This window comes from Jaculus jaculus, chromosome 8 (genome assembly GCF_020740685.1).
Source record: "Jaculus jaculus isolate mJacJac1 chromosome 8, mJacJac1.mat.Y.cur, whole genome shotgun sequence".
Lineage (NCBI taxonomy): Eukaryota > Metazoa > Chordata > Mammalia > Rodentia > Dipodidae > Jaculus > Jaculus jaculus.
Genome location: NC_059109.1, coordinates 125,504,868 through 125,524,053, shown reverse-complemented (window position 1 = coordinate 125,524,053; position 19,186 = coordinate 125,504,868). Strand labels below are relative to the sequence as shown.

Below are 19,186 nucleotides of genomic sequence, written 5' to 3'. Positions count from 1 at the left end.
CTAATGCATCTCTAACCCTGTATCACGTTCCAGAGGCCACCAGTGCTCTGATTACACCCCTCCCCACACACAATAATCATCTGTTCTAGAACTAAATGTAAATGAAATTATCATGTAACTTTCTGCGTCAGGCTTCTTTCCTAGGAGGGATGTTTTTGAAGCCATCGTGTAGTTTGGAGACTGAAAACATAGGTCCTCAACTTGGAGTTGGCTCCAAACCATCCTCCCATTCTTCAAGGGCATGTGCTGTGTGGTCTCATGCTTTTGCATGTATCCACATGTTTTTCCTTTCTTGCTGTGCAGTACTAACATTATATGGATAAGCAACAGCTTATCCACTCTTCTGTTGATGGGCACCCAGGTCCTTTGAAGGCTTTGGTTATTAGGAACAAGGCTGCTGTTGTCTGTACACGTTTCTTTGTAGACATATGTTTATCATCTGCCTTGGGCAAATATGTAGGAGAAGAATTTCTAGATCCAAGAAAGGTGTGTATGTGGTTTTATAACACACTGTCAGAACTCTCTCCAAAATCATTTTATTTGTCTACAAAAAAAAAAAAAGTGTGAAACTGGGGATGTGACTCAGTGGGTAGAGTGCTTGCTGGTCACACAAAGTCCAAGTTCTATCTGCACCACAAAAAAGCAGGCATGGTGGCACATGCCTGTAATCCCAGGACTCTGGAGGTAGAAGCAGGAGGTTCAGAAGTTCAAGATCATCTTTAGCTACACAGTAAGTTTGAGGCAATCCTGGGCCACATGGACCCTGTGTAAGAAAAGGAAAAATATATATTTATATGGATCTGTGTATAGTAACACCTCATTGGGATTTTAATTTGCATTTTCCCTGGTGTTGGGCACTTGTTCATTGTTCTGTTAGCCATCCACATAGCTTCTCTTGTGAAGAAAGGTATGTTAAAATCTTTTGTGTTCTCCCTTTTTACCAGCTTACTTACCTTTGTGTTACTGAGTTGTAGGAATTCCAATATTGAACTCCTGATTTAGTTTTTCTACCTACTTCATGGGAACACATTCATGAAGGATTTTGTGAAGTCTCTTGTAAGTCACAGAACCATATTTCTAAGAAGAGCTAAATCTGGTGTTAGAAAGGTTCACCAAGATAGAATTCAATCAGAAAGAAAATGTTAAAAAAAAAAAAGATATTTTGACCTACCTTTAAAAAATTAATTTATTTAAAAAAGATATATTTACCTAATGCTTTCATTCTAGATACATTCAGTGTTCCTGCCCCATTAGACATGAAATAGTAGGAAAGTCAAGAGATTCAATATCAAATAGGCATGGGTTCTAATCCCAATATCAGCCTTAAATCTCTGTGTACACGAGTAACCCGTGAGTCACTTTTCCTCACCTGTTAAAGCCTACTTTCAGGGTCATTGTTAGGGTAAGAAAGTACAGACATGTTGGAACTTAATAATGACACCCATTCAAACAACCCTACCAGGTGGATCCTATTAGCCTTCATTTTACAGATAAGGAAAGTACAGAAACCGATAATTTCTTAAGATCACAGTGAATGATGGAGCCAGGACTACCAGCCTCAAATTTTTTTAAGGCAGTTGCCATCATTATGACTATTTTGTACTTTTATGCTTTCCTTTTGAAGTTGTCCCTCTCATTCAAAACCCACACACATCCAGGGAAGACCTGTCCCCTCCCCCCAACAAGCAAGCTACAGTCCCTCATGCAAGTTTGCTATGGGCTTCATTATACCGTGTCCCCATTCTTTGTGACGTATCTGTTCTTGGCAGACATCTTGGTCATCTTAATATTTTTGAAGCCTACACAAGTAGGCAGCACATAATAGGTACACTCGATAATGTTTGGATAGATAACAAATGAGCAAACTAACATCACAGCACAGTTCTATGTTGTCCTCACATGGCCATGCTGCTCCGGGTCAAGGTCTGTGCACTCCTGGGGATGGTGGCTTCAGGGTGAGCATTCTGGGGACTCTTTTGACCTGTAGTCCCTTCTGTTTCCTCCATAGCACAGGGGTCTTATACAAAGGAGATCTTCAGTCTGCAGGAATATGAATATCTTCCCCCACAACAAGTGTGTGCGGCAGAAAAGCCACAGTGTGGCTTGGAAGATTGAAAGCTGGGCTCCTTAATTTGCAGTTGGCTCCAAATCGCCCTCTCATCTCCAAGGATACTGTGTGGCCTCAGCAAACAGTCAGCTGGAGATGAAGCCTCTGACGACCAGCCAATCCCCTGTGGTTTGGCAGGAAGAGAGGTCATTGTCCCAACCAGGAAGTGGTCCTGTGGTCACAAATGATCCTAGTCTTTTCCAGACAGAACTGGGGCTCATGCTAGCCCCACTGAAGGTTTCTCAGAGACTAACGTACAATTGCTTCTTGAGAGGGCTGTAGATTCCTCTCCCCAGGGAGGCTCGCTGTCCCAAACCCCACAATCTTAGCATTGTGTGTCTAGAGTACTAAAAGATGTGTCAGCATGTTGAAGGCAACCAGACTAGTGCAGCTTCCCCTCACTCACCCTGAAGGAAGGAGGGAGACCCTGGGAACTCAGAAGCTCTGCATGGCATAACTGTGGGTGAGGGTCATGGGTGACAGCCCGAGAAAAGGGTGAGCCAGTCAAGACAAGCTGAAGGAAGAAAGGTACCGGAGGTCAGGGACTAGGCCATTTAAGTCACAAGCAACCCAGAAAACAACCTAGGGGTTAACATGAGACTTGGGCCCTGGCCCAACTTTATGATCTCAACTTGGACCCAGAGACTTTTAGACAAAACGTATTCATTCCACAAGCTTTGTAGAGATGTGGAAGGCTGAAGGACACTCTGGCTTCCCTGGAGTTCCCACAAGTTTCTCACTATCTTTAGGAACGGTCACTTCTAACGACCTCATGCAGGGATACACGCCAAATGAAAGTAGAGGCCGACAGGAGCCCTGTCACTCATTCTGGGCAGCACAGAGAGCTTTAGGATTTATGGTGCACGCTGCCTACTAGACTAAGGAGGTGTCTAGCTTTAGGATTTAGACTGAAGGTCACTTATCCCATGTTTAGTGTTTTGATATATGAATGGAGGGAAGTGGAATGACTTTTTTTTTTTTTTTGTAACATGAGAAATGAGTTGATGTTCCTCATGGCTGGATCCTATAACCAACCTCTCCTCTCATTCAGCATTCCCTGGGAAAGTTCCTTCTCGCCATGGCTTCACGCACGACTTATGCCCAATCCTCTCACCCATATTCCACACTCACGAACCCAGGTATCTACTCAACACGCCATCTTGGACGTCTCAAAAGTACTTCAAAGGCAACATGTCTAAAACCAACTTGTGTAATATTCTTCCCAGACCTGGTTGTCACACTTCTCTTCTGGGTATAAGCCCTGCAAAACATGCTCTGCAGGTAGACACGATGGTGACACCCTTCGCCCCTTCCTTTCTGATTCACCTATCCAAAAAATTTTTGAAAATTGCCTCTAAAGTCATCTAAATATTCCCCTTTACTCCATCCCTGCCATCTCCACCTTGGCCCCAGATTTCTTGTCTAGATGGCTGCTACCACCTCCTGGTCTCCAGACATCCACTCTGCTCCTCTCCAGTCAACACGCTGCAAGGGGCCTTCCAGCCTTCCTTCCCCTGGCTTATTCCTACTTGATATTCAGATCTCAGCTAAAATGGCATTTCCTCAAGGGAGACACCCTGGTGATCCCTCTGCACAGGCTAACTGCTCCACAGCACTAGTCGGTGGCAAATGAACTCCATGACATCAGGGAGTCCCACTGTACCTGTAAGGCTGTGTTCAGTAATTAGCACATACTAAGTCTCAGTATGTAATATTTATTGAATGAAAATGTCACATTTTATCCTGCTTCCACCTAAGCCAGTTAATCACCACTACTGCCTCCTGGGCCATCATCACGTGACTCTTGCATAGCCTAGCCACAATTTGCTTTTTTTTTTCTTTTGAGGCAGGGTCTCACTCTCTAGCCCAGGCTGACCTGAAATTCACTATGTAGTCTCAGAGTGGCCTTGAACTCACAGTGACCCTCTTTCTTCAGCCTCCCAAGTGTTGGGATTAAAGGTATGTGCCCCATGCCCAGCTCCCAGAATTGCCTTTTAAAGAGGCCAAGTCCAGCCACTTGTGATCTTTCATTACTCCCAATGACGTTCAGACTCTAACGTGGCTTGTCAAACACATAAACTGCTGATTATCCCACCCACTGACTTCTGTCCTCTTGTTCCTTAGGAGCAACCCCCCCCACCCAGTCTTCCAGACAGCAGGGCCCCCAGCCTCTACACCGACAGTGCACTTCTCAGCAATGTCAGGTAGGACAGCAGCCAGATGCACTGGTGATTCAGTGACGGGAAAGGGCTGTTCTTTTCAAAAGCCAGAATTTCCTGTTCTAGAAAATGTCTGCAAATGAAACATTCCTCATGTTACCAAGTTCTGGCCCACAAGGTAAAAGTGGGTGTTCCTCCCTAGAACTTCCAAAAAATACTTCTGGTGAGGACAGCCATCAAGCTGTGCCCTCTTTTGTCCATCATCACCTAGCTCTGCTTTCTGCCGAGTTCAGTCATGATGGCTGGGGCTTTGACAGGCCTCCTGAACATGAGGTATGGGTAAGCTCAGAAACTGATGATCCCGTGTGGGTCAGAGGGCAACTTCAAAGGTATCTGTCACCTTGAGACAGGGTCTCTTGCTGCTGCAAATGGACATCGGACTAGGTGGCCCGCAAGCTACAGATGCTCTCGACTCCACTTCCTGTTGTAGTAAGTGTGCTGGGATCACAGATGCACTTTGCATCAGGCTTTATGTGGGTGTTAGTGAATTGAACATGGGACAGTAGGCTTTACAAGCAAGTGCCTTTAAGCAGTGAGCAGATTATCTCCCCAGCCTTTATATTTTGAGTTATGATCACTAGCAAAATGAGACCTAATACAGGTTTCCAAGTATTTGGTAACCTGACTTTGTCAATCAGATCTGTCGATTCAAATTCAACAATTTAGCCAAGTTGAATGTTTGTCAGCACCTCAAGGCTATATTTCTTTTTTTTTTAATCTATTTTTTATATTTTATTTTTATTTATAAGGAGAGAGAGAGAGAACGGAAATGGGTGCCAGGCCCTCTTGTCATTGCAAGTAAACTCCAGATGCATGCACCACTTTATGCATCTGGCTTTACATGGGTCCTGGGGAACTGAACCCAGGACATCAGGCTTTGCAAGCAAGCCAATCTTTCTAGCCCTTATTTTTGTTTTTTGAGACAGTGTCTTCCTATGTATCCCAGACTGGCCTCTAACTCATTATGTAGCCCTGGCTGACCTAGAACTTGTGATCCTCCTGGTTCAGCCTCCTGAGTGCTGGGGTTGCAGGTGTGAGCTACTCTGCTCTCAGCAAGAAGCACTACATCAGGGCCCATCTTTCTCCTCTGGTTTCTCTCAGCTGAGTTGTACATATGTATTTCTCTACCTCCCGTCGGCCCAGCGCCCACGATGCGGCTTCTGTCTTAAAGCTCAGGGCATGTCAAGGCTATATTTCTATTTTGTCTTTTTTTTTTTTTTTACTATTTGGGAGATGGGGTCTCATGAAACCCAGACAGACCTTAAACTCACTATGTAGGCAAGGCTGGCTTTAAACTCCTGATCTGCCTGCCTTCAAGTGTTGGGATTACAGGCATGAGCATGTGTGTGTGTGTCAGGGTCTTATGTATTCCAAGCTCACTATGTAGTCAAGGATGACCTTAAACTTGTGATCCTCTTGCCCTCCACCTCCAGAGTTCTGACATTACAGGTATTGCCCACCACACTCAATTTTTGTGTGAGCATTATACCAACGGATCTACAGCCCCAGTCCCTCCATTAAGTCTTCACAAGCTGCTGCTTCTCCCTGGTTAGGACTCCTCCTCCCCCTGCCCATCCTGACTACTCCTAATCATCCTTCAGATCCTACTTAGAACATCAGCTCTTCAATTACCGTACAAGCTAGGCTAAGATGCTTGTTTCCTGACACCAGACAAGTAGTTGCTCTCTCTACTTATTACACTGTGTTGACTTGATTTTCTCCTCTATAGATAGAACTCCATGAAAAAAAAATAGAGACACTTTGTCTTAGAACTATATTCCAAATGTCTTACACAAGTATTAAATTCTTAAGTAGTTCCTGAATACATGGAATAAATGAAAGATGGGATTATGGTGCTGATCAGACAGCCAAGAATATATAATGGACTTGATATCTTTATGAAGAATGAGATGAAATGGTTGGTGTATTTTTAGTTTATTATTTATACCATGCCCTGTTCCAGAAAGGATGTAAGGAGGCAGGACGCTGGGGTACCACCTCATCTGGTGTGCTAAGGAGTTCACATCCCTTTAGAGACACTCGGGAGACCACTAGACGACTACAGGGCATTTGGGGGTGCAGGCAGTGCTAAGAAAAGCAGTAGCATCTTGTCCCTACCTCACCTTCTGTCTCGTCACTTACAAGTGTTACCTCAAGAGTAAGCCAAAAACTGGTGGGAGAATTTGCAGCAGGAAAAAGTTAGCAGTAAAGCAGGGAGGGGTTAATTCTCAAGAGGTCACTGCCCCACCATTCTTCCTTCCCACCCTTTCATGGCAACTGCAAGTAAATGGTCTGGTCTTCACCAGAGTGCTCTTTCTGGGCCCAGGGCCTCCATGGAGAGCAGCCCGCTCAGTCAGTCTGCAAGAAGCCCACTGCTAGCTGCAGGTTCTGGGCTGTGCCCTTTCATCATCCCCATCCTCCTCTTCATCAGACTGTGCCAAGGGCGTGTCTGCTCCACCATCACTGGGATTGGGACTGTGCAGGTTGGAGGAATCGGAGGATAAGGAGGAGGTCCGGGATGTGGTCCTGTCCTGTGTGGGCACTGGCAGGCTCAACTCCTCTGGATGGTGGTCCACTCCTGCCCAGAAAGAAGAGATGGTCAGGGCCATAAACATGGCTTCAGAGGACTCTTAAGAGATGATCTAAGTTGCAGAGAGGGGTAGGTACTTGTCCATAGTCCTTTCCCCAGTCTACTTACGAACCAGGATAAGGGCCTCCATCTCCTGACACAACACTATACCATGTTTGGATTATAGAATCAGGCCAATCAATGTAAGAATTCAAGTTCTACCTACACCCTTTCTTGCTGAATAGCTTGGGACAAGTCATTTTCCCTATCTGCTCTTCCTGTTCAAAAGGGATAGTAGGAGCTGGAGAAATAGTTCAGCAGTTAGGCTGCTTGCCTGCAAAGCCTGGGTTCGATTCCCCAGTACCCATGTAAAGCCAGATGCACAATACACCTGGAGTTTATTTGCCTCGGCTAGAGGCCCTGGCATACCCAGTCTCTCTCTTATCTCTCTCTGCTTGCAAATAAATACAATTTTAAAAGGGGGATAAACCAGGCATGGTGGCGCACGCCTTTAATCCCAGCACTCAGGAGGCAGAGGTAGGAGGATCGCCATGAGCTCAAGGCCACCCTGAGACTACACAGTTAATTCCAGGTCAGCTTGGACCAGAGTGAGACACTACCTCGAAAAAAAACAAAAAAAAAGGAGGGGGATAGCAATATTTTGTGAGAGCTGGAGAACTCTGAGGATAAAATGTATGAGAGCTTATTAAGTGCACGGCACAGTGGGCCATCAAAAAAAAATCAAAGCAGGGCTGGAGAGATGGCTTAGTGGTTAAGGTACTTGCCTGCAAAGCCAAATTCCCCAGGGCCCACGTAAGCCAGATGCACAAGGTGGCACATGCATCTGGAGTTCATTTGTAACAGCTGGATGCCCTGTGTGCCCATTCTCTCTCTCTCTCTCTCTCTCTCCTTCTCTTTCCCTCTCTTTGCCTCTTTCTCTCTCATAAATAAATAAATAAATAGCAAAGAAAAAATAATATTTCTTTTAAAAAAGTCAAAACAGTCTGCTGCTGCTCTGTCTTGTCAAGAGAGGGTCTTGCTATGCAGCTAACCCTGACTTTCTGATCCTCTTGCCTCTCCCTCCTGAGGGCCAGGATTACAGGTGTGTGCCACCATGCCAGTCTTGGTAGCAATTTGCAGTAAGAGAAGGTCTGCCTTACAGATTAGGGTTATGGGCTATGGAGCCAGACAGATACAATTTACCCACCAGCTTTCCCACTTTCTGGCTATGTGAACAATTAATTCTTAGCCCAATTACTCTTTTTTCTTTTTCCAATAGGGTCTCTCTCTAGCCCAGGCTGACCTGGAATTCACTCTGTCGTCTCAGGGTAGCCTTAAACTCACAGCCATCCTCCTACCTCTGCTTCCCACGTGCTGGGATTAAAGGCATGAGCCACCTTGCCGTACTCATTTTGTTTTTTTTTTTTCAATGTCAGGATTAAACCTCACTCAGAGCTTCATGCGTGTTAGGAAAACACACTGTGCTGCTGGGCTACAACCCATCAGCCTAATTTTCTTCTTTATAAAATGAAGACTATAGCCCCTGCCCTGATAGGATGTTGTAGGTATTGAGGTGATACATGTAAGTATTGAGATAATATATGTCAAGTGCTTTAGCAGAGTGTTAAGATGTTAAGAACTTAGTTAATTGCTTTAGTAAATATTTTTTTTGGGGGGGGTGAGGCACAGTCTCACTCTAGCCCAGGCTGGCCTGAAATCACAGCAATTCTCCTACGTCTGCCTCCTGAGTGCATACCACGCCCTGCTTAGTAAATATTAATATTATGGTAATTAAAATTGCTTAAGTTGTCTAATGTAAAAACTGTATTTCATATTATTTTAATGATAGTAATTATGTTGCTCACAAACGTAAAATTTAAAGGCTAAGTGGATTAGCCATTGCTAGAATTTTGCCCTGTTCCTCCTTCAAACAACTTCCCTAAACACATAACAAGCAGCAGCTGTTTCTCTGGTAGAAACACCCACTTCCAGCCCCTCCTTGTATTATTTCCCAGCCCAGACTTGCAGCCTCATTTCAGAGCCCCAACATCTAGCTCTGGCTAGTGGTACCCAGGTCCCCAACGTGAAGGGGCATACCAGGCATCTGTGGTGTTGACGGAGGATCTTCGCAAGGCAAGAACACGTCCGCTCCATCCTGATCTCCAAGGTCGATAAGCTCTACCTGCTCCAGTGTGTCCACATTCACTTCCATGGATGAGATGCTACCTATGGGGGCTGTGGATCCAGAGACAGTGAGGGTCAGGCTGGAGATGACAGGATGGTCCCAGTCACTGGTCAGGCCACAGGTTCAAAGTTGACTGGGTCACGTAAACAAGAGGGCAGGTGGCTCCCAAGATTCAGGACCCACAGGACATCCCCTTTACCCTGCCCCAATTCAGCTCCTCAGGACTTGACACTTACGTCTTTGTGACTCGAGATGCAGGTGGGACAGAGGGAAAACAAATTCTGTCTCTGGCTGTAAAATGTCCTCGAAGAATTTCTGCCGCTCCCGGAGGCGGAGCTGCTGGCGCTCCAGGGCTGCACGGGGATTTGAATCCATGTCAGCCCCTGCAGGGTGAGAGGCGCCAAAAGAGCACAGCTGTAATGAGTGGGAGGGCAGCGGGGCCAGGGCCTAAGGAGCCCCACCGCAGCCAGCGTCCCCGCAGCACAGCCTCGGGTTCTTTTCTGGGTGGTTCTTTCTTTCCCTTCTTTGAAACAAAGCTCATCCTACAAACTTCCAGTCTGCCCCAGCTCCACAATGGGGATGCCGGTTCCAGGCACCGCAAAAGAGTCTCTGTGTTTAGGGAGAGCAGCCAATGGCTGACGAACTTTCCATATCATGCTCTTCTGAGAGGATGGGAGGGGCGGATCACATAATGGACACAGCTCTCTTCAGAAGGCCAACAGGGAGGAAGAGGAGCACCTTCCATCTCGGTCCTCCTCTGCCTCTAGTTCGGCGACTATGGTTCTCCACACCTTCACATCCAAAGACCAAAGCAAACCCCAACACACCATGACCACCATCACCTCCTAATCCTTCCTCTGAAGCCACACACACCTGACTTCCAGACTTGACTCTGCCCCTAAGGGAATCATCTTGCTGGCCTCAGTCTTTCCATCTGAAAGGGCATCATTTTCCTGCCTTCCTGAAACACAAGGTGCCACTCGCGGAGATGAGCTGTTTAAGGGACGAGCACCTTTCCCCCAAGTTCTAACAGCGCTATGTGTTCCCTTCCTCTGACACATCTGTCTGGCTTATTTATGCCCCTGCTAGCCAGTAAGTACCTCTGCAAGAGAGGGTCCTAGGTCCAGTTCAGACCAGGCCTCCTCCAGATCTCCAAGAATTTTGCAGAACACCAGAGCTCAATTCACTCAATCCCATTCCTGACACCCGGAACCCATCGCCAGGAGCAGAGGAACGTCTGGATTGAGGACCAGGACCAGATTGTCATCCTCCATAAACCGCTTCAATCCGGACTCAGTATATCCCAGACTCTGGCCAGCTCCCTCAGGCACTAGGACAGCGCCCAGAGGACCCAAGACACCCCAGCAAGCCAGGCAGGGCCAAGGAAATGCGGGGAGCCTTGGTGTGACCGCCCGGCAGGCTGGCTGGCTGGCTGGCCTCGGAGAAGGGAGACGGTGACGCTGATTCCTGAGAAAGGCTTTGAGAGCTGCCGCCCAGGTCACTACGCTAAAAATACCCGGGGCCTCTGGGGCTGGCAGCGGGAAGGAGGGGGGGAAGGAGAGCTCGAGGGGGAGTTGACCGGGGCCAGGGGCTCCAGGACGCCCCGCTCCCCGCCACCGACGCCCTGGATCTCAAGAGGTCACGATGGAAGGGAGCTGCCCACCCCACCCCCAGCCCTCACCCCCAGAGCCGCGGGGTGCCGAGACCTGGAGCCAGGTGGTTGTTGACGTGGGCGCCGGTGCTAAGAAGTGACGGGGTTCGGAGGCACGAGGGTGGCTGCCAGGGGCCCGGGCAGGAGCTACTGAAATGGAGTCCGCCTTCTCGCCCCCGCCCTACCCGGCCCGGAGTCGGCGAGAGGGAAAGAATTCCCTAAAAAGGACCCCGCCGCGCCCGGGGGGGGGGGGGGAAGGGAGGGATCGGAGGAGGGCGCCCCCCCAACCCCGCTCGGTGCCCTCGAGTCGGTCCCTCCCGCGGCACCTGCGCCCCCGCCGCCCGGGCCCTACCTGCAGCGCGGCGCCCCCGCCGACTCGCTCTGCGCGCTCCGACCGGGCGGTGGCGGCGGCGGCGGGGGCGTGGGAGCGAGGCGCGCCGGCCGGGGTGGGGCTGCGCCTCCGGGGCTCCCCCGGGACCGACGGCCTTGGGAGCCGGGAACGAGGAAGAGGCGGGAGGCGGAAGTGGGGGAGGGGCGGCGGCGGGCACACGGGTCCGCCTCTGGCCCGGCGGCGGCGGCGGCGGGCGGCGGCTCCGGGGAGCGCCACTCCTCGTACTTGCAGGGCGGGTAAAAAGTTCCCCGCACGCATCTTCCCTCCCTCCTTCCCTCCCTCCGTCCGTCCGTCCGTGCCCGCGCGCGCCGCCCGGCTCCGGCCCACGCACACTTGATGCGCTCGGAGTCCCGGGCGGCGCCCACGCCACGACTGCGCGCCCGCCCGGGCGCCCCGGGCCTCCCGCGCCCCGGCCGCGCTCCGCACGCTCGCGCGCGCACCTCGCCAGGTGCACGGCCGGGGAAGGGAGGCGGACACCCACGCGGGAGGACACGCGGGCCCGCTGTCACCCGGAGAGGCAGGTGCACGGCGGTGGACGAACCCCTGACCCTGGGGGATTCCTCCGGCTGACCAGGATTCCTGGATTCGGGACTACACGCAGCCACCGCCCGAGCAGCCCAAGGGCCCAGGATTGGGCGGCTCAGGGGTGAGAGGGTAAACCCGGGTGCCGCGCCCCTGGACGCTGGCCAGGAGACACGTCCGTGATGCTAACAGTAGGGCTGGCCGTCTGGCTTGGCGGAGGTGGAGGGTCAAGGTGGAAAGGCTCTCTTTCCACTGCTTCCCAGAGGCTCTAACCAGTGCTTGCAGTGCCCAGTCTAGCGGGGCCTGGATCGAGACTCCCTTGCCCATTCGCTTTCTCCTCCCAACCATCCTTCCTTTGCCGCCTGAACCCTGGAAGCAGTGTGGAGATGGACCATCAATGAGACAGATAGAGAGAGAGAGAAAGAGTATGGAAGGGGCCCATCCGAATTGCTTCTTCATCGGGGACACTGGATAACTCGTTCCATAAACATCAATCATCCCTGGCACCTCCCTTTCCCTCGCCGCCCACATTAAAATACACCTCCATTTCCTGTCGGTTCTGTTTCTGAAATATCTTTCCAATCCACCATTCCTGGCTCTGCCACCCCCTCAGGCTTGGACTCCCCACTATACTAGCTTCTGTCTGGTTTTCCTGTCCTCTCTCGTCGGCACTCCATTCTCCACACAGCAGACAGCTTCGAGAGTTCACAGCGCAAGTCCTAAGGACACCCCCTGCCCTAATCCCCTCCATTGTTAGAAAGAATCCTGGCGCTAATATCTGAGCAGACTTGAAACGAGTTTAACAAGCAGATGAGGGAGGGCAATGCAAAGGGATGGATGGATAGATGGATGTGCCAACAGTATGTCACATTCAAGTTTTCCTAGCACGGACAGCAACCCACAGATACCTAAGGCACTGGCTGGCCCCCTTCTGTGTTTATTGGGACCTCAGAACAGCCACGTTGAGGTAAGTACAGCAAGCAACTTTCCCACTAGTTTACAAGCGTGGCAACTAGCTTGTGGGAGGCGGCAAGAGAGAGACGTGCTACAGACCCTCGAGGACTGTAAGCCTATTGCAGCCGCCAGCCAGCTGGGCAAATACTTAGCTCAGCTTGATCAAACTAAAATAATCCTGCTTCTTCTAATTTATACCAAACCCCTTAGTACAGGACGTGAGCACTTTGGAGATGCGCCATGAACCCTCACTAGTGGTTGTAATGGCTTGTGAGGCAGGGAAGGAACTGTGCTCCCCAGTGAATTTGTGAAATTTAAAAAAAAAAAAAAAAAAAAGAGCTCCAATTGTGAACACTCCTACCGAAATTACATGCCAATCATTGTGATGAGTGCTTTATTTGGGTGGACTCGTAACAACCCTGTGAGGTCAGTGTTATGTCCACTTTACGGATACAGAAGTGGAGATGTGCAGAGGAACTTAACTTATCCAAGGCCAACAGCTGGTCGGTGATGGCACTGGAATTTGAACATAGGTAGGCTGCCTCCAGAGACTGCTGTAACCTCTATTCCCAGCCCCCCACCCTTTTTTTTTTTTTTTTTCCCAGGTTGGGTTTCACTCTCGCTCAGGCTGACATGGAATTCACTATGTAGTCTCAGGGTGGCTTTGAACTCACAGCGATCCTCCTACCTCTGCCATTCAAGTGCTGGGATTAAAGGTGCGTGCCACCACGCCCGGCTCCTTTTCCCTTTTTATCTTGATACAATTTTATCTTCCAAGAAATATTTTAGGAAGTTTGGTCCCTATTTCTCATTAATGGATGGAATAGATACTTAGCCCCATTTTCCAGCACAGAAAAGTGAGGCTAAATAATGGATGGAATTCAGCTCCTGAATCTGACTCAGCCCAGGGAACAGGACTTGCTGAATTATTCTGAACCCAGGATGAAAGGTCAGGAACATCTGTCCCTTCTCAATGCCGGATGTTTGTCACAAGAATGGCTGAATTAGGGCTGGAGAGATGGCTTAGCGGTTAAGTGCTTGGCCTGTGAAGCCTAAGGACCCCGGTTCAAGGCTCTGTTCCTCAGGACCCACGTTAGCCAGATGCACAAGGGGGCACACACATCTGGAGTTCGTTTGCAGTGGCTGGAGGCCCTGGCGCGCCCATTCTCTCTCTCCTTCTCTCTGCCTCTTTCTGTCTGTCTCTCTCTACTAATAAATAAATAAATAAAATTTAAAAAAAAAAAAGAATGGCTGAATTAATTCACTGGGCTACACTGGAAGAATGTTGACCAAGAGAAAGACCCGGGGAAGCAGGGTAGGAGTGAGTGGCCAAGAAGGTTGTAAAACAGGAAAGAGATCAGGTGATAGTCTGGCTTCCAGGTGGGATGCAGACAGCTGGGAAGAGCATCGCTACACTTACAGCAGCTTCTAAGATGTGTTGAGCAATCTAGAGACTTGTAGCTTTTGCCAAACTCATCAGAAAGCCGAGGTTGCAAAGCAGCCACTTAATCTGAACGCCAAAGGATGGGCGTTTCCAAGACACAGAACATAGGCGCTGGCTTACTTGTGAGGAGAAATATAAAGTCTCCGTGCATGAAGGTGTCTTGGCTCCTTTGTTCTTTGGTTTAGCTAAATTTTTACAGAACTGCTAAGAGCCCACTGTAACTAGCCTAGCACGAGGGCGTTGAATCTGTGGAAGTCACAGATGATGAAATAGCAATAGGACAACTCAGTCCCCTGCAGAAGAGATATAAGTTCCAGATTAAATAATGCTGCATTTATTTACTCTTCTATATACTATGTCCAGAAGTTGGTCAAAAAAACCACAACACATACATTTCTTTTGAGGCAAACCCAACAGACTGGCCTTTTTTTTTTTTTTTTTAATGTGGGGTGGGGAGAGGCAGAGAGAATTGGCGTGCCAAGGTCTCCAGCAACTGCAATTGAATTCCAGATGTGCGTGTGCCCCTTGTGCGCATGTGTGACATGGCACGCTTGCGTCACTGTGAGTCTGGCTTACTTGGGACCTGGAGAGTCAGGCATGAGTCCTTAGGCTTCACAGGCAAGCGACAACCGCTAAGCCATCTCTCCAGCCCACACACACATTTTTTAAAGTAACCCTTCTGAAGCTGGGCATGGTGGCACATGCCTTTAAGTCCAGCACTCAGGAGGCAGAGGTAGGAGGACCTCCATGAGTTAGAGGCCACCCTGAGACTATATAGTGAATTCCAGATCAGCCTGGGCCAGAGTGAGACCCTACCTCAAAAAGCCAAAAGAAAGGGGCTGGAGAGATGGCTTAGCGGTTGAGCGCTTGCCTGTGAAGCCTAAGGACCCCTGTTTGAGGCTCGATTCCCCAGGACCCACATAAGCCAGATGCACAAGGGGGCGCACGCATCTGGAGTTTGTTTGCAGTGGCTGGAGGCCCTGGCGCGCCCATTCACTCTCTCTCTCTCTCTCTTTCTCTGCCTGCCTCTCTGTCTGTCACTCTCAAATAAATAAAAATATTGAAAAAAAAAAGCCAAAAGAGAGAGAGAGAGAAAGAGAGAGAGAGAGAAATCATCAGCAGGCCCAGGTGCAAGTAGGGCAGTTATCTGACACAGAATATAAGAAAACTCTAATTTTTGAAAGGCTCTCATGGAAAATTTAGATGACGTAAATGAACAGAAGACTTAGCAGAGAATGAATAACTTTTAAAATGTCAAATATGCCAATGCTAGAAATGCACACACACAGAGATTGGAATAACACTAACAGGCTCATCCCTAAGTCCAAAACAGCTAAGGAAAGAAACTGAACTTGAAGATAGGTCAACATAGGCTACTCAAGCTAAAACAGAAAGAGAAAACAAGAGTGAAACAAGCAAAAAAAAAAAGCAGAACTAGAGCTGAGGATATAGCTCAGTTGGCAGATTATTTGCCTAACATGCACAAGACACTGGGTTAGAACCCTAGCACCTCATAAATCATGTATGGTGATGCATGCCTCTAGTCCCAGTAATCAGGAGGTAGGGGGCAGAAGGATCAGAAGTTCAAGGTCATCTTTGATACATAACAAGTTGGAGGCCAGCCTGGGATATATGAGACCCTGTCTCAAAAAAAATAACAATCGGGGCTGGGAAAATGACTATGGTTAAAGGCACTAGCTTGCAAAGGATGCTGGCCCAGATTGAATTCCCCAGTATGCTGGTGCATGCCTTTAATCCCAGCACTCGGGAGGGAGGCCAAGGGAGGAGGATCATTGTTAGTTTGAGGCCACCCTGGGACTACACAGTGAATTTCAGGTTAGCCTGGGCTAGAGTGAGACCCTACCTTGAAAAACCAAATAACAACAACAATAATAATAGGTTTATTGAATGTTTAAAAAAAATAAGAATAATAAGATAAGTGTTGTGAGCCAGCCCCTTAAGGCCTTGTTGAGCCTGTCTTGCAGAGTATGTCAAAATTCCAAGGGCCTTGACTCTTTGACCTGGGAACTGGCTCAGCATCATATAATATAGTTGGTGATTTTGAGAGATCAGATGAGGAAGACTTGCTTACTTGTTGTAAGAGGATCTGGGCCTGGGCTTCTGGGCTCCTACACAAACCCAGTGTGACTCCTACATCTGACCCCTGTCGCCACCTGTTATATGTAGGGCTGGGGAGATAGCATCCATGTCCTGATACATTTCCTGTGCAGTGAGAAGTAACTGTCTCACTGTGATGGAGTAACTCTCATGCCTCATTATAGCACTGTTGAGATTGGGAGGGCACCCTGACAAAATATAACCCTTCAAAAATAAGGAAAGAGGGCTGGAGAGCTGGGCGTGGTGGCGCACGCTTTTAATCCCAGCACTCGGGAGGCAGAGGTAGGAGGCTCGCCATGAGTTCAAGGCCACCCTGAGACTACATAGTGAATTCCAGGTCAGCCTGGACTAGAGTGAGACCCTACCTTGAAACAAACAAACAAAATAATAAGGAAGTATTATTTCTACTATGGACTGCTTATATGCACAATTAAGCACACCGACTCTATTCTGCTCAAAATCCAGAAGCTTGGTCTGTTCTGGTCCCACAGTCACAAAAGGCTGCAGTGATGGGGCATTTCTCAGAACTCAGGATACAGAAGCAGGAGAATCTACACAGCAAGACCCTGTCTTTACAAACGCTAGGAAGAAGGGGCTGAGTGGGAAGGTAATGGGAAGCAGATGTCATCAAAATACATTATATACATGTAAAAAAGAAATATGGTGATCACTGGTACTTGTGTCAATTTTGAATTTTCAGTCATTTATAGTCCAACTTATTCTAATTAAGTATCATCTTTGTAGCTGGAAAAAAGCTCTATAGAAATGGGCAGGAATGATAGTTAACATTGTATCTAGTACCACTGAGTTGTATATTTTAACATGGAAGGTTGTATGTGTGATTTTTTTTAATTTTTTACCATATTAAAAAAGACTTTAATGAAAGGTGGAAAATGAAAAAAACTAAGGAAGGAGGGCTAGAGAGATGGCTTAGTGGTTAAGGCACTTGCCTGCAAAGCCAAAGGACCCAGGTTTGATTCCCCAGGACCCACATAAGCCAGATGCACAAGGTGGCACATGCATCTGGAGTTTGTTTGCAGCAGCTGGAGGCCCTGACACACCCATTCTCTTTCTTTCTGTCTCTTCAAATAAATAAATAATTTTTTTTAAAAAATAAGGAAGGAAAGAAAGAAATCACAGATGAAAAATAGAAAATAAACTGCAAGGTGGGTGATTTTTTAAGTACTTTTTATTAATATTCGGCTATTTATTGGCAAGCCTAGAGAGAGAGCCAGGGCCTCCAACTGCTAAAAACGAACTCCAAATGTATGTGCCTCCTTGTGCATCCAGGTTTACATGAGTACTAGAAAATCGAACCTAGGCCAGCAGGCTTTGCAAGCAAGCACCTTAACTGCTGAGTCATCTCCCCAGCCCAAGGTGGGTGATTTTAATCCAAGTACATCAACAAAAATGGAAGCCAGTTAAAAGAAATTAAGTTGGGGAACAAAATCAAGAAACCTACCTTAAGTATATGAATTAAAAGTAAATGGATGAAAGCCGAGTGTGGTGGCACAGGCCTTTAATCCCAGCACTCAGGAGGTAGAGGTAAGAGGATCGCCGTGTGTTCAAGGCCACCCTGAAACTACATAGTGAATTCTAGGTCAGCCTGAATTAGAGTGAGACCCTACCTCAAAAAAAAAAAAAAAGTAAATGGATGAAGGAAAATCCCAGACAATAAATGGAGCTTGCCATAGTGGTGCATGCCTACAACCCCAGCACTCAGGAGGTTGAGGCCGGAGGACCACAACGTTGATACCAGCTTGGGCTACATGGTGAGATCCCATCTCAACAAAACAAACATAGTGAGTGGATGGGGAAGAAAAAAATAGCTCACAAGCACTAGTCCAAGGACATCCAAGTGGTAATATTAATATCCAACAAAGTAGCTGACAGAAGAAGAAATATTGCCAAGGATGAAGAGGGGCATTGTAAAATGAAAATAAGTAAATAACTAAAAAAGGTTCATTTCACCAAGACTCCATACTGTATGCACACCCGGGTGGTTTGAATCGTATGTCCCCCATAAACTCATGTGTTCTGAAGGCTTGATCCCCAGATGGTAGCAATGTGGAAGGTAGAGCCTTGCTGGATGGGGTCTGTTGCTGGCGGTGGGACTAAGGGTGTTAGAACCAGCTTCCTCCTTGCCAGGACCCAGAATTCTCTCCTGCTGCGGTTCTCCACCTGCTGTGGCAGAGGTCATGTCCAGCCTCTGCTCATGCCATGCTGTGTCCTTTGCCATCATGGAGCTTCCCCTTGAGACTAAGCCAAAATAAATCCTTTCCTCCCATCAGCTGCTTCTGGTCAGCATGTCTTTTTCTGCATAATATTCTACGTGAGCCACACAACTTTAAAAGGATTATATATATCCAGAAACACTTCTATCTCAAATTTATCAAATGTCCCCCATAGTCTCAATTTTTTAAATTTTTTAAAATTTATTTGAAAGAGAGGAAGAGACAGATAGAGAGAGAGAGAGAGAGAATGGGCATGCCAGGCTTCCAGCCACCGCAAACGACCTCCACATGCATGTGACACCTTGTGAATCTGGCTTACGTGGGCACTGGGTAATTGAACCTGGTCCTTAGGCTTCGCAGGCAAGCACCTAATGGCTCAGCCACCTCTCCAGTGCCTCATGTGTTTGGAATACTGGCCTGCTCCTCAGCTGGTGGCAGTTTGGAAGGGGGACTTGCTGGAGGAGGTATACTGCTCAGGGCAGGCTTTGCGATGTCACAACCACCTCGCTCTCACCAGAGCTCAGGTCACACACTTGATGCTTCCTGCCTGATGCTGTGGCAGGATGGAATGCCCAGCCTCTGCTTTTCCTGCATGATGAAGCTTCCCCTCGAGTCTGTAAGCTGAAATAAACCCTTTCTGCCCATAAAGCTTTTCTTGGTTAAGTGTTTGGTCCCATCAACAAGAAGGTAACTACCACTGGAAGTAAAAATAAAGGAATTTCTGAGCCAGGGGTGTTGGTGCACACCTTTAATCCCAGCATCTGGAAGGCAGAGGTAGGACGATTGCTGTGA

The 19,186-nt window shown here is 48.1% G+C and overlaps 2 protein-coding genes across 2 annotated transcripts in view; both read right to left on the bottom strand.

The window, feature by feature from the left end:
- Nucleotides 1-6,081: 6,081 nt before the first annotated feature.
- On the bottom strand, nt 6,082-9,455 carry Dbndd2 (dysbindin domain containing 2). Its single transcript, XM_004673316.2, has 3 exons — nt 9,317-9,455; nt 8,993-9,130; nt 6,082-6,904 (listed from the first exon to the last, which is right to left on the bottom strand). Exons 1-3 carry the CDS (start codon nt 9,453-9,455, stop codon nt 6,702-6,704), a joined length of 480 nt encoding a protein of 159 aa, XP_004673373.2. The 3' UTR covers nt 6,082-6,701.
- The window catches only part of Sys1 (SYS1 golgi trafficking protein), a 45,126-nt gene continuing 35,274 nt past the window's right edge, over nt 9,335-19,186 (bottom strand). The window contains exon 4 of the mRNA XM_045155897.1: nt 9,335-9,463. Coding sequence (XP_045011832.1) covers nt 9,457-9,463 — 7 coding nt within the window. The 3' untranslated portion in view covers nt 9,335-9,456. The remainder of the gene's footprint in view (nt 9,464-19,186) is intronic.

Excerpts from the sequence above, each read along its gene's own strand:
- Dbndd2 (XM_004673316.2), bottom strand. The coding sequence starts at position 9,455 with ATGGATTCAAATCCCCGTGCAGCCCTGGAGCGCCAGCAGCTCCGCCTC. Across the intron at positions 9,131-9,316 it reads GCATCTCGAGTCACAAAGAC|CCCCCATAGGTAGCATCTCA; the intron begins GTAAGTGTCAAG and ends CTGGATCCACAG. Across the intron at positions 6,905-8,992 it reads GTCAACACCACAGATGCCTG|GAGTGGACCACCATCCAGAG; the intron begins GTATGCCCCTTC and ends CTTTCTGGGCAG.